Source organism: Pan troglodytes, chromosome 5, assembly GCF_028858775.2.
Source record: "Pan troglodytes isolate AG18354 chromosome 5, NHGRI_mPanTro3-v2.0_pri, whole genome shotgun sequence".
NCBI lineage: Eukaryota > Metazoa > Chordata > Mammalia > Primates > Hominidae > Pan > Pan troglodytes.
Window position 1 is genome coordinate 32,386,323 of NC_072403.2, and position 14,942 is coordinate 32,401,264.

General features: G+C 45.7%; 2 protein-coding genes across 2 annotated transcripts in view; both read left to right on the forward strand.

The window, feature by feature from the left end:
* Positions 1-11,729, forward strand: LOC471890 (putative butyrophilin subfamily 2 member A3). Its single transcript, XM_016955050.4, is given in 9 exon segments — positions 1-235; positions 700-814; positions 1,552-1,896; positions 4,865-5,146; positions 6,502-6,614; positions 6,616-6,738; positions 6,883-6,889; positions 7,388-7,414; positions 9,379-11,729. Coding segments are annotated over 8 exon segments (1,848 nt in total). The 5' UTR covers positions 1-235; positions 700-729; the 3' UTR covers positions 10,245-11,729.
* Positions 10,308-14,942, forward strand: part of BTN3A3 (butyrophilin subfamily 3 member A3) — a 22,178-nt gene continuing 17,543 nt past the window's right edge. Inside the window, exon 1 of the mRNA XM_063812198.1 lies at positions 10,308-10,397. The gene's annotated coding sequence lies outside the window, so the exon portion shown is untranslated. The remainder of the gene's footprint in view (positions 10,398-14,942) is intronic.

Consider the following 14,942-nt stretch of genomic DNA (forward strand, 5'->3'; position numbering starts at 1 on the left):
AATACTTAGGGAAATCTTGGGACACTGTGGGAGCCCAGAGAATCTGATCCCGGGTCCCACAACTTCACATATCGCGAGTAAGTGGGAGGCAAAAAAAATTCTTTTTCTCCTCTTTTGGGACAGTTTGTGACTAGTAGTGCCTGTGCCCCTGGAAAGGTTGGAGACTTGGGGGACGACTGGAGAATTGCCATTTGAGGACCAAAGGAGAAAAGAAACTACACGCTAATTCTAGAAGGTAGGAAAGGGAGGGGAGGCGCTACAGCTCCGGAGTGAAGGCGGTCGGTGGAAGTAGCGGGATCCGCTGTGGACTTGAGAGGGGGTTCTGGGAGAGGGAAAGCCCACCGGTGGGGCGGCGCCTCCTCGCCTGGCTTTACCTCCGGTGGCTCGGCGTGGATCGCGGGGAGGAGGAAGTGAAGGGAGGAGGGTGTGATAGAATCCAGCGACAACTGAAGAAACCGGACTCTGGCCAGAGAAGTGAGCCGAGGAGGGCGGAAAAAGGCCTCCTTGATCTTGGCATTGATGGCTTACTTCATGGAATGTTTAAGGAATCCCTCTCTCAGGAGATACCTGAGCCTTCGGATGCAGGGGACTCTCTGAAGTTGGGGCACTGATGAGACCTACTTGAGTGACGGGAGAGGTTGGACCCAACCAGCACTGACGTGCCAAGACTCCTAGGCTGATTCTCCTCTGTAACCCTAGGCTTCCTGTCCCTGCCTGCCCTGGGTGCTCATGGAACCAGCTACTGCCCTGCACTTGTCCCGGCCAGCCTCCCTCCTCCTCCTCCTCCTCCTCAGCCTGTGTGCACTGGTCTCAGGTAGGGATGTGTGCCACTTGCTGCTGTCACCTATCAGAAAGGATCATCAACCCTGTAGTCTGCAAAGGCAAAGAAAGCAGGACTGTGGAGTTGTTGACTTATCCTTTCATTCTGAACATGTTCACTGAATTTATACCAGCACTGTCCAAAAGAAACACAGTGAGGCACAAAGGCCGAGTGCATGTACAATTGCAAATTTTCAAAAAAAAAATTAAATTTTACTTTTTATTTAAGAAAGTAAAAAGAAACATGAAATAAATGGGTGTACTATATTTTGTTTCACCCCAAATAACCAAATATGAATATATAAATGCATAGTCAACATTTTGAAATTTTAAATCTTCATAATCCTGTGCGTATTTTACACTTACAGTTCATTTCAGTTGGAACTAGCTAGTGGGTAGGTGCCCTATTGCACGGCTCAAGTTTACACTACACTCAGGCACAGCGCTAGATTGGGGAATGGAGGAAATTCTCCTCATGGGGCACAGGGTGGACAGAGGGTGCTCAGGGAGGGCTCCCCAGGGTTTCCTTCATGAACCAGAAGCAGATTTCATAGTTACTGCTCCCAGGGGTGCTGTTGACTAGCCACAGCTACTGGTCCCCAGAATTCTCAGCCCAAGGAGACCCTATGGCTGTGGAAAGAATATGTTTGTCCCTGGAATATCTGCTTCCTTTCCTGCCTTAGAGATGTGATGGCTGGTGTCTTTGTCTGATTCTGCCCCTTTGTTGAACAGCCCAGGTCACTGTCGTGGGGCCCACTGATCCCATCCTGGCCATGGTGGGAGAAAACACTACGTTACGATGCTGTCTGTCACCCGAGGAAAATGCTGAGGACATGGAGGTGCGGTGGTTCCAGTCTCAGTTCTCCCCTGCAGTGTTTGTGTATAAGGGTGGAAGAGAGAGAAAAGAGGAGCAGAAGGAGGAGTACCGAGGGAGAACCACCTTTGTGAGCAAAGACAGCAGGGGCAGCGTGGCCCTGATCATACACAATGTCACAGCCGAGGATAACGGCATCTACCAGTGTTACTTCCAAGAAGGCAGGTCCTGCAATGAGGCCATCCTGCACCTTGTGGTGGCAGGTGCGTTGCTTCATTTTGCTTTGTTACTTAGGCACTGTGTGACTTTGGGTAAAGTTTCTCTTCTAAATTCCAGCCCATTGCAGACCAGCACAATCCTCTTTCCTGGATCCCCATTCCACAGGGACACTCTCTCTATGAAAAGAAGATTCCAGGGAAAAATCCTTCCTCCTGCACAAGGGCCACCATGAGTGAGTTTGCCCTGCTAAGCCGTGGGCTTGACTTCTTGAGAAGCACATGCAGAACTCAGCTGAGGCCATGAGCCGGGGAAAATGGTGAATCTCGGAAGAGAAGTCCTATGCCTGCCTTAGCACTGAGCTGTGCACTTCTGAGAGTGAGAGGAGACACCATCAGTAATTGTCTTGGGACAACTGGAATAAACAGTTACTGCCCAGAGAACTACGATATTTGAAATCTTATTTCTTGATGAATATTCATCCTGACTTCTTTCCTGAAATGCTGTTTGCAAAGAGAGTGACTTATATGTAAGTAGAGCGTTTTATTAAAGCAAGACTTAATACAGAAGCAATTTTTTTTTTTTGAGACGTAGTCTCGCTCTGCTGCCCAGGCTGGAGTGCAGTGGCACGATCTCAGCTCACTGCAGTCTTCACCTCCCAGGTTCAAGCAATTCTCCCTGCCTCAGCCTCCTGAGTAGGTGGGATTATATGCATGCATCACCACGCCTGGCATATTTTGTATTTTTAGTAGAGACAGGGTTTTGCAATGTTAACTAGGCTGGTCTCAAACTCCTGACCTCATGTGACCCGCCCATCTCGACCTCCCAAAGTGCTACGATTACAGGTGTGAGCCACTGCACCTAGCCCAGAGGCAAAATTATATTCCTGCTGACTCCACAGAGAAAGTGTAAGAATTTAGCTGGCAGGGAATAGACAAGGTTTCAACATAGTAATACATTTGAACTGGAATTTCTAGGAGTTTGCTAAAATGACATTAAGTGATTACCTCAGTCTTGGGGTTAGTTTATTGTGCTTTAAAAGATATATTTGAGGACTGAAAAAGCCTTTCAGGTGCAGGATAATCTGTGGTGGCATTTCACTCCATCAGACCAGAGGAGGTGAGGACTAGGGAATTGGGTCCCTCCCAGGGGGCCTCAAATCATAACAGGTAGGAGACCCCATCTTTGCTACTCACAAAGGCAAACTTGCATGTGATTAAAACAGAATATCATGGAAGGAGGGTTTCTTGATCTTGTGTCATGGCTGTGTTTGTAGCAGCACTGCAGGGTTGGCCAGTTATGGTTTCTGCGTGGCAGGAATCTACTCCTCCCTCTCTTTAAAACTGACACTGGCCTGGCCTTTCCCACTCCGAATTGGGCTGCTTAGGACTTTTTGTTTGTTTGTTTATTGTATTCTCTTGGTTAGGTTGGTTGGCCGGCTGATTTTTCCCTTAAATCTATTTTGTCATGTTTGCCTGTATTGAACCTCATGGAATGTTTTGAAGAACTTTGTTCTCCAATTTGCTGAGTTATTTTAATTCTTATTCCACTGAGCCTTTAAATGTACAAGTAGTTTTATCTCTTGATAAAAATTAAAATGAGCCTGGGCAACATGGCAAAACCCCATCTCTTTTAAAAATATATTAAAAAAAATTAGCCAGGCATGGTGGCACATGCCTGTAGTCTTAGCTACTTGGGAGGCTGAGGTGGGAGGATCACCTGAACCCAGGAAGTTCAGGCTGTGGTGAACCACGGTCATGCCACTGCACTCCAGCCCAGGTAATAGAGTGAGACTGTGACAAAAGATAATAATAATAATTAAATTGAGCCATAGCAATAGACTAAAGTTATTGGCTTAATTTCCTGTCTTTGCCATAATTTGAAGACTTTACAAAGGAATTACTCAGAAGAAGTTTGGATGTTCACACATGGCTTAAGGGTCTCCTAGGACCATGCAGCTCTTTCATACCTGGTATTCACTTTTATTGAAGATTCATTAAACATGGATTGTAGTTAGGGTAAGTCTAGATTCTTAGGATTTTTGGTGATGATCTCTGATATTGAAAAAGTGATATGGTTATCTTAATCCCAAGAGCATCCAGATCTTTCTAATAAATCGATGTTCTCAAAGCACTATAAGAAAATTGCCCCACCTGGGCAATACTTTGTCTCTACAATAAAATAAAATGTTGGCCAAGCATGGTGGAACATTCCTGTAATCCTAGCTAGTTGGGAGGCTAAAGCGGGAAGATCTCTTGAGCCCAGGACTACAGGGCACAGTGAGCTATGATTTTGCCACTGCACTCTAGCCTGGACAACAGAGCTAAAATCCTGTCTAAAAAACAAAAGAGACATTGCCTAAAAGACGGATCCTCTGGGAGGTAAACAGTATGAATTAGGATTAGAGTTGGTTTTGCAGGCTACCATGTTGAGGCTCCTAAAAACCATCACCTCCTGTGGGTGGGAGAGAGCTGTGGTTATGTGAAGCCCTAAACTAAACAGAAAAGTAAATGTCTTTAGGTCAAATGGTTGCTTAGTATTCTGCCTGCCTGGCAGATTTTTGTCCTCCTTGTTATTCAAGAGCTTCTGGAAGCTGAGGTCTACTGAGAAGTCATCCTGGGACCAGAAAGTGAAATCCAAAACCTGCCTGTTTGAAGTGGGAGTTGACAAACCCACCTTAAGTGAGAAAATTAATCTGGCAGGATAAAATGAACAAGCATTTATAGCAGACACATAGATGCTTGGTGCTGTGGTGGGGCCTGTAGGTGGACCACAAAGAAAAGGGTGCAATTGGATCCTTTCCTCTTAGAGAGCTCACAGTTTGTGTGGCCAATTGGTCTGCTGGTATTCTCCAACATCAAAGTTCTTTCTTCCTTACCTTCATCCTTTTCTTCTTCCTTCCTATTTCTTGCTTCCTACTTCCCTCTTTTTTTCCTTTACTTTCTCTCTTCACAGAAGAGATGCAATAGGCACTGAGACACTGCCTTTTGGCTGTGCCCTGGTATCTCTCCCCAGGACTGGACTCTGAGCCCGTCATTGAAATGAGAGACCACGAGGACGGGGGCATCCAGCTGGAGTGCATATCTGGAGGGTGGTACCCAAAGCCCCTCACAGTGTGGAGGGACCCCTACGGTGAGGTCGTGCCTGCCCTGAAGGAGGTCTCCACCCCTGACGCAGACAGCCTCTTCATGGTCACCACAGCTGTGATCATCAGAGACAAGTCTGTGAGGAACGTGTCCTGCTCTATCAATGACACCCTGCTCGGCCAGAAGAAAGAAAGTGTCATTTTTATTCCAGGTTAGTTCTCTGCTCTCTGAGACTCATTGAGTGCATGGGGGATCCTCAGCACACAGATGGAGCCCAGAGCGGGGATGGGGGCAGCAGTGTGGGTGGAATGAATGGTTCTGGGCCCTGAGGACCTGGAGGCTGCAGCTGATATGAAGCTTCTCTAACCCCTTTTCACAAAAGGAGAATCAAAGAGTCCCAAAACTCGGGAGTAGGAGCCTCTTCTCTGAGGGCGAACCTAGTCTTTTTTTTTTTTTCCTGCAAGATCCTTATGATGCAGCAATTTTTAAACATTGAAAACAACCATGACACATGGAGGGAGAGTGGTGTGGATAGGTGACTCTCTACACTTGGTGTTCCTGTATGCTGCAGCCATCCCTTCCTGCCCAGGGAATTTTCCAAGGGACAGAGCTGGGGAAAATCCTTATTGATACACGCTCATAATTCATTCAACAAATGCTCAAGACACTGTTCTAGAAACCAAGGGTAAATCATTGAACAAAATATATCAAGATCTCCTCCCTCAAAAAGTGATTAAATAATTGACCATATACTCTATCAGATGGTTTGAACATCTGTAGGAAACATTAAGCATGGAGGGAATAAAGAGAGGCAGGGGCATGAGATATTGCAATTATTAACAGAATGGTCAGGGAAGAATTCACTGTAAAGATGGAATTGAGTCATTCTGTCTGATGGCAAGGAACCATCAGATGCTTAAAGACTGAGCAACCCAGCTACAGGAAGAGCATATGCAAAGGACCTGGAGAAGGAACATCTCTGGCAGTTTCCAGGACCCTCAGGAGGTGATGCTGTTGTGGCTGAAATGGAGTGAGTGCAGGAAGTGAGAGGAGATGAATTCACAGAGGCAATGAAAACACATACATGGCATTGCAAGCCACAAAAAGACTGGTTTTTAGAGCGAGTGACCTGGAAAGCATTGGAAGGATTTGAGCTAAGAATTAACATGATCTCACTTGGGCTGGTCTGCTGAGAATGGACTACCAATGGTAAGGGCAGAATAAGAAGGAAGGCACTGCAGTATTCCAGGTATGAGTGGTGGTGGCTTGAGGCAGGGTGGTGGCTGTGCTGACTCAGCATAACGGGTTAGCTTTATGTACACTGGGTACACTGGTCCTTCCTACAGTGACTCCAGATGTTTCTGCTTTGCTACCTCTGGGCCTTGGCCCTGGAAGCCACTGAGGTGTCAGCCAGGGCTGAGCCAGCATCACTTTCTCCATCCACGTTTTCTGAGGGAGAAACTAATAGAGCAGGAGGCTGAGGAGCTCTTGAGATGTGCTGCTAGGGGCACTCTCACCTGGATGTTCTGTTTCAAACTAAGTGGACATTTCTGGCTTCCTTTTCAGAATCCTTTATGCCCAGCAGGTCTCCATGTGTGGTGATCCTGCCTGTTATCATGATTATTCTGATGATACCCATTGCCATATGCATCTACTGGATCAACAATCTCCAAAAGGAAAAAAAAGATTCTGTCAGGGCAAAAGGAGCTTGAACAGGAAAGGAAAGAAACTGCGCTAAAGGAACTGGAGAAAGAACATGTGGAAAAAGAGAAAGAACTTCAAATAAAAGGTAAAAGAGGCCAGGTATGGTGGCTCATGGCTTGAATCCCAACACTGTGGGAGGCTGAGGCAGGCGGATTACTTGAGCCCAGGAGTTCGAGACCAACCTGGGCAATAAAGTGAGACCCTGTGTCTAATTAAAAAAAAAAAAAAAAAGTAAAAGAGTAGGAGGACAGTTCACCATTATAGAAAGAACACAGCTCTCCCAGGTACCAGCATACAGAAGAGAGAGGAAATGCACAGCAGCAGCAGCAAGGACTTGGAACTCTCATGTCCTTGGAATGAATCTCTCAGAGCTTTTGTTCTTTCATTCTGCCCGCATTGCACTCATTCACCTGGCTACATGAAGTACTAAATGGTTGAGCAAAAGCAAGTGTAACAATGTACTGGTACTACCCAGCCCCTGATCATATATCATTTCTGGTTTCTGACAGTGCCCTAGGCATGAGGGAAGGGAGATGTTGCTGTTCATAGAAAGGGCTGTTCTGCTTTGTTTACTATAAACCCGACTTCTTTTAGTTCTTCTGTTGAAGACATGATTTTGTTTCTGTTTTTCAGAGCAACTTCTGAAGAATTGCATACGTTTAGCCTTTCCTGAACTACTCCATGTACAATTTGTGTTCTGCTCATTTAGCAGCATCTCATGACATTCACCTCTGTCTGTCCCTTGCAGGATGGAGAAGAACATTCTTACATGCTGGTGAGTGCCTCTGATGTTCCCTCAGATCTCAGCTTTCTCCCGCTAGCCAGCTAACAGGACTCCTTAGAGGAGATGAGCAAGGGGCCCAGGGCTGCACAGGGATAGCAGGGAATTGGGGTCAGTTCATCAACAGTGTCCCAGCAATGATGCATCATGCCTCTTCTGTCAGAGAATCCCAGCAGCTCTCAATCCACCGTGGTTTACATCCCAGGATCCTTTCTCTTTTGGAATAATTTAATACATGATTACCAGAGGTTTCCATATATAGTAGCCTCCCCAAGACTTATGCTTCAGTGGTTTTTGCTCTTTGATTCTGGATCAGTTTGAAAGAAGACAATGCTGTCTTAGCAATTTATATACTAGGGATGATGTAGACTGTGCATAGTTGAAGGCACATGTTGGCAAGAGGCTATAAAGGTTCCCAATCAGCTTGACAGAATGGTATACAAATAAGTGGCCAGAAATGCCTTTCTGCTCTTAAGAGAACACCTATACTTTGTGTATATATAGCCTTCCAGGGGAGGGGGTTCGGGTGGGTGGGAGAGCACAGAACCCAATTGCCCACTCCCAATGGGCACTTCCCATCTTATGATTGAGCCCCTCTGCCCATAAGCACCACAGAATCCAAGCTTTACCAGATACCATGGCACACGGACCCTTCTTCTTCAGGTGAATTTCAAAATTGCCACTGTCAACTTGGGACCAAATAGCAAAATGTCACAACCAGACATATTAACTTGGGGAATGGAGGAAATCATTTTAACACAATAGAAAGGTAGACTGAATAAGTAAGAATAAATGTAGATGGGGGAGGCCGGCAGAATGCCCGGAGTCTGAAGCATTTCTTGCACCAACAGGAAATGTACCTAGGTAGGCACCTACATTTCCTGTACCTACCTATATGTTCTTTCCCCAGTTCTTTTAGCAGTTTCTTTCCTTTCCTATTCAAATCCCTTTTCCCTAGACAGAATCTTTTCTTCCTTTTGGAGTTTGTTGATCTAATAGATATACAGAAGTCATACCTGCAGACATCAGACCCATGTTGTTGAAGCAAAACTGGATGGAAATAGTTCCTCCCTACCTTTGCCTACAGACCCCTCAGGCAGTAGGTTTTCTTTTGGGGACATTTATTTTTCTCCTTTATCCTTGAAGGGTGCCCTTGTCAGTCATTTAAATCAGTTGTCATCTGGTAAAAGGAACACATAGGACCAACGAAGAGACCCTTTATCCTCCAGGACAGTGTGAAGGGAAAGACTCACCTTAGTTGATCCACTGGGGAGAGGAGGAGCAGGACATAAAGCCTCTGTGCTGGTTTGAGCCAAGTTGGAAAGTTTCTAACTAAAGAAAGTCCCAGAGATCATAGGTCTTGAATAGAAAAGGGAATCGATCTTAGAATGCTAAAAATGTGAATGATTAATTTGGGCTCATTCCCTAAATTCTCTGGATTTCATAAAGCCTCAGTTCTTCTCAACCTGAGGGTGCTGCTTACTGTCTCTGGAGAGACAGAAGTGCAGCTTCAGAGGCCAGGATGGTGGCTCACACCTGTAATCCCAGCACTTTGGGAGGCAGAGGTGGGAGGATCAACTGAGGTTGGGCATTCGAGACCAGCCTGACCAACATGGAGAGAAACCCTGTTTCTACTAAAAATATAAAATTAGCCAGGCACGGTGGCACATACCTGTAACCCCAGCTCCTTGGGGGGCTGAGGCAGGAGAATCACTTGAACCCGGGAGACAGAGGTTGCGGTGAGCCGAGATTGCACCACTGCACTCAGGCCTGGCAACAAGAGCAAAGCTCAGTCTCAAAAAAAAAAAAAAGTGCATCTTCAGTAATTCTCGGGTATGAGCTGCCTGGGATCAGGGGGCCTTCGCGGAAATGGCCCCTACATGGGGATCCCGCTGCAGCTTTCTGAGACCTCTCAGGGCACCAGGAACCACACAGAGTTCCTGAGACTTCCTCTGCAGCCAATGTTGTCCTGGACCAAGACACTGGTCATCCCTATCTCTTCGTGTCAGAGGACAAAAGAAGTGTGACATTGGAACCCTCCAGGGAGAGCATTCCGGGCAACCCAGAGAGATTCGACAGTCAGCTTTGTGTCCTGGGCCAGGAGAGCTTCGCCTCAGGGAAACATTACTTGGAGGTAGATGTGAAAAATGTGATTGAGTGGACTGTGGGGATCTGTAGAGACAATGTTGAGAGGAAATGGGAGGTCCCACTACTTCCTCAGAATGGCTTCTGGACCTTGGAGATGCATAAAAGGAAATACTGGGCCCTGACCTCCCCTAAGTGGATTCTCTCTCTGGAGGAGCCCCTTTGCCAGGTGGGCGTCTTCCTGGACTATGAAGCTAGAGACGTCTCCTTCTACAACATGAGGGACAGATCACACATCTACACATTTCCCCATTCAGCCTTTTCTGTGCCTGTGAGGCCCTTCTTCAGCTTAGGGTCTTATGACAGCCAAATCTTAATCTGCTCTGCATTCACAGGAGCCAGTGGGGTCACGGTGCCTGAAGAGGGCTGGACACTTCACAGAGCAGGGACCCACCGCAGCCCACAGAATCAGTTCCCCAGTCTCACAGCCATGGAAACAAGCCCTGGCCATCTCAGCAGCCACTGCACAATGCCTCTGGTGGAAGACACGCCCTCCTCTCCTCTGGTCACACAAGAGAACATCTTCCAGCTGCCTCTTTCACACCCACTCCAGACCTCAGCCCCTGTTCACCTCCTCATTAGGTGTGGCTTTAGTAGTTCCTTTGGTTGTAACTATGGGATGGAATCCAGGCATAGGGAACTAGTTGTTCCACAGCTCCCAGCCAGGAAGAAAGTGTGAGAAGCTGATTGGTAGTGAACCTGCTGTTTAACATCATAGTGACTACATTGAGCCCAGTATGCCAGTTGGCACCAGATGCTGTGGACTTGGAATGAGGCCAAGAGGAGTCACCAGGATGTGAGAGGAGAGAGGAATCCACAGGACCACCAGAGGGTGAGTGAACCAGATATGCAGGTCAGAGATAGACGAAGTGGAACCAGAGAGCTGGGAGGGACCAAGGTTGTAAGGGTGCTTAAGCCCCACCATAACAGCTAAGGAGTCCCAGGAGATGATGGCTCATTTCCACCCAACCCCAGGATTTCCACAGCACACACCCACAGGCCTGGACCTGGGACGAAGATGAATGAAGAATATGGACATGTGGATGTGGTTTGGCTCACGTGTCCCTGCAATAAACAAGGAGTCAGTACTCAGTCCTTGGGTGTGGTTGAGGTTTGAGGTCCTGATTGAGCAAGGCAGTACTGGACAAGGTCTACATCAGCATTCAAGTTCAATGGGGGCACTAGTGGCTTCAGACTTCCTGGCCTAATTATGTCTTTAGACACTTAATAACTACTGAGGGCCTTGAGGAGCTCTTGTTTATTTGGGTTGATATTTGTTAATATTTATGGCATTTGACATTAAAACAGAAAATGTTAAAATGTTATTTACTAATTCATGTTAAAATATAATGAATGAACCAAATATAGGTTAATATAAATAGAATGCTTTCTGAAAAATCAACTGTTGTGTCCAAACAAAAAAACAAGAAGTGTGACACTGGTTAACTTGTTTCAAATCTGATGTCTGGCTTAATGGAAGATGTTTGTATTCTCATATCTGCTTTTGTATTAAATCTGTTGGTATATCATACCCTACCAAGAGAATGAGATCAAAAACAACAAATGTTATGTTATGATGATGATGATGATGAAAATAGTATTAAGATTGGGGACTCCTTAGGAGTATATCAGAGTTCTCCCTAGACATCCCCAGACCATGTTTGGAATAGTGGATCCTGGAAGTGAATCCATGAGCTGCTTAATTTTAGATGTCAACTTGACTGGATTACGGAATACCTAGACAACTGGTATATTATTTCTGGATGTATTTGTGAGTGTGTTTCCAGAAGAGATTGACATGTGAGTCAGTGGGAAATTCTCCCCTCCTATTGGCTGGGGGCCCAATACAACAAAAAGGCAGAGGAAAGGCAAATTCTTCTCTCCCCTGAGACATTCTTCTGCTGCTGCTCTTGGACATCAGAACTGCTGGCTCTCGGGCCTTTGAACTTTGGGACTTGTACCAGGAAGCCCTGGGTTCTCAGGCCTTTCACTTTGGACTGAGATTTACACAATCGGCTTCCCTAGTTCTGAGGCTTTCAGACTTAAACTGAGCCATACTACCAGCATCCCAGGGTCTCCAGCCTACAGACGAGCTGTCATGGGATTTCTCAGCTTGCATAATCACATGAGCCAATTTCCCTAATAAACACCCACTCATCATATATATCTATATCTATATGGTATTGGTTTTGTTTCTCTGGAGAATTCTGACTAATACAATCAGGCATCTAAAATTCTGACTTGAATGGTAGTATTTTAGGTTTGAGACAATTCAGTAATCCAACAGGAATGAAAAAAATTTAAATAGTCCAAAATTGTATTACTGCAGTTACAAAAAGGCACATTATTGAAAGAATCCAGAGTTGTTGCAGGAAGTCAGGGACCCCGAATGGAGGGACCAGCTGAAGCCATGGCAGAAAAACTTAAATTGTGAAGATTTCATGGACATTTATTAGTTCCCCAAATTAATACTTTTATAATTTCTTACGCCTGTCTTTACTGCAGTCTCTGAACATAAATTGTGAAGATTTCATAGACACTTATCACTTCCCCAATCAATACTCTTGTGATTTCCTATGCCTGTCTTTGCTTTAATCTCTTTATCCCTTTTTCTTCATAAGCTGAGGATAAATGTCGCCTCAGGGCCCTGTGATGATTGCGTTAACTGCACAAATTGTTTAAACAATATGAAATCTGGGCACCTTGAAAAAAGAACAGGATAACAGCGATGTTCAGGGAACAAAGGAGATAACCTTAAAGTCTGGCTGCCTGTGGGCCGCGCAGAACAGAGCCATATTTTTCTTCTTTCAAAAGCAAATAGGAGAAATATCGCTGAATTCTTTTTCTCAGCAAGGAACATCCCTGAGAAAGAGAATGTGTTCCGAAGGGGAGGCCTCTGAAATGGCTGCTTTAGGAACATCTGTCTTTTACAGTTGTAGATAAGGGATGAAAAAAGTCCCGGTTTCCCGTTGCCCTCCCAGGCTTATTAGGAAGAGGAAATTCCCTCCTAATAAATTTTGGTCAGACCGGTTGTCTGCTCTCAAACCCTGTCCCCTGATAAGATGTCATCAATGACAATGTGTGCCTGAAACTTCATTAGCAATTTTAATTTCACCCCGTCCTGTGATCTTGCCCTGCCTCCATTTGCCTTGTGGTATTTTATTACCTTGTGAAGCATGTGATCTCTCTGACCCACACCCTATTCATACACTCCCTCCCCTTTTGAAAATCACTAATAAAAACTTGCTGGTTTTGTGGCTTAGGGGGCATCACGGAACCTGCCAACATGTGATGTCTTCCCTGGACACCTAGCTTTAAAATTTCTCTCTTCGTACTCTTTCCCTGTATTTCTCAGACCAGGTGACACTTAAGGAAAATAGAAAAGAACCTATGAAGAATTATCGGGGGCGGGTTCCTCCGATACAGAGTGATTCTTTCAACCTCTGGGGTTGAGGGCCAGATCATATATGCCCCTGAAAGTCATCATGCTAACCTGGGCTTTACCTGTGAGAGGGGAGCCACTGGAAGGCTTGGCAGAAAAAAAAACTGGACTTACTTCAGATGCTAGACCAAGATGGGCTATGTGTAGGGGTGGTGGATGGAAGCCTGAAGACCCAGCTGGGAGCTACTGCAGTGATCCAGAGGGGAGATGCCGATGACTTGTACCAGGGAGGAGCCATGGAATGATCTGATGCTGGATTTATTTTCAAGACAGAGTAAAAAGGCTTTGCTGGTAAACCTAAATGTGGTGTGTGAAAAAGGAGGACATCAAGGATGACCATAAGGTTTTAATCCTAAGAAATGGTACAGATGGAGTTGCTACTTATGGAGATGAGGAAACTGAGGGAGAAGTCCATTTTGGAGGCCAGAGGAGGAGCCAGCATAGAATCCAAGGTCAGTTTTGGATACGTTCAGGTTGAGGAGCTTACTAGAGATCCCCGTGGAGATGCAGAGTAGGCAGGTCAATAATAAATGTGCATGCCAGGCACAGTGGCTCATACCTGTAATCTCAGCACATTGGGAAGCCGAGGCAGGTGGATCACCTGAGGTCAAGTGTTCGAGACCAGCCTGGCCAACATGGCGAAATCCCATCTCTACTAAAAATACAAAAATTAGATCGGTGCAGTGGCATGCGCCTGTAATCCCAACTACTCAGGAGGCTGAGGTAGAAGAATCACTTGAACCTGGGAGGCGGAGGTTACAGTGAACCGAGATTGCACCACTGCACTCCAACCTGGGAGACAGAGTGAGACTCCATCTCAAAAAATAAGTAAATAAGTAAATAAATAAAATGATAGCAATAATAATTAATGTGCAGTCCAGGCAACAGGTCAGGGCTGGAAACACAAGTTATTCTTTCTGTATTCTGTATCTTCATGATTGTTGCCACTGCCTGTTTCAATTTAATGCATTAGTGATCTATTGCTGCTTAACAAATTACCGCAAACTTAGTGGTTCAAAACAGCAGACATTTATCATTTTAGTTTCTCTGGGTCAGAAGTCCAGGCAGACCTTAGATGGCTTCTCTGCTCAGAACTTTACAAAGCAAAAGTCAAGGTGTTGGCCAGGCTGTATGTAGCCTCATCTTGTCTTGACTGTGGGACAGTCCTCTTTTCAGATCACTCAGGTCATTAACAGAATTCATTTCTTTACAGTTGAAGGACTCCCTGCAGGCTGAAGCTGGAGGCTGCTCTAAGCTCCTACAGGCCACCTCAGCTCCTTGCTATGTGGGTCTCCAACGATGACTACTTTTGTCTTCAAAGCCAGCCAGGAAGACAGAGCCTCTAGAGTGGGTCAGCTAGCAAGAGAGAGTCTTACACTACATAATGTAGTCATGGAAGGGACATGCCATCAGCTTTACCATATTTTATTGGTTAGCAGTAAGCCATAGGTTCAGCTCACACTCAGGGAAAGTACAGGCTGCAAACTGCAAGAGGAGTAATCATAAGGGGTCCACTCCAGAGTCTGTAGGCTACACCATATACAAGCTCAAGGTTCTCCCACTGTAACTGCCCTGCTTCCCCTTTCCCAGGGCAATACACCACACTTGCCTTTCTCTAGGTCTCTACTTCCATGCAAGCAAAGTCTCAGAAAGAGAACACATGCATGGCTGTCAGGCACTGTTTGCCATGATGATGGCCACTGCTGTACCACACCATAAACATTGTTTTACAGTTACTAGTGGATTCCCAATCATTAAATCCATTATACATTTCTATTTTCCCCTCCCACCGCCATGCTTTTTTTTTTTTTTTTTTAAGAGAGAGAGGATCTTGCTCTGTCACCCCCCAGGCTAGAGGTCAGTGACGTGATCATAGCTGAGTGCGGCCTTGATCTCCTGGGCTCAAGTGATCCTCCTGCCTTAGCATCCCATAGT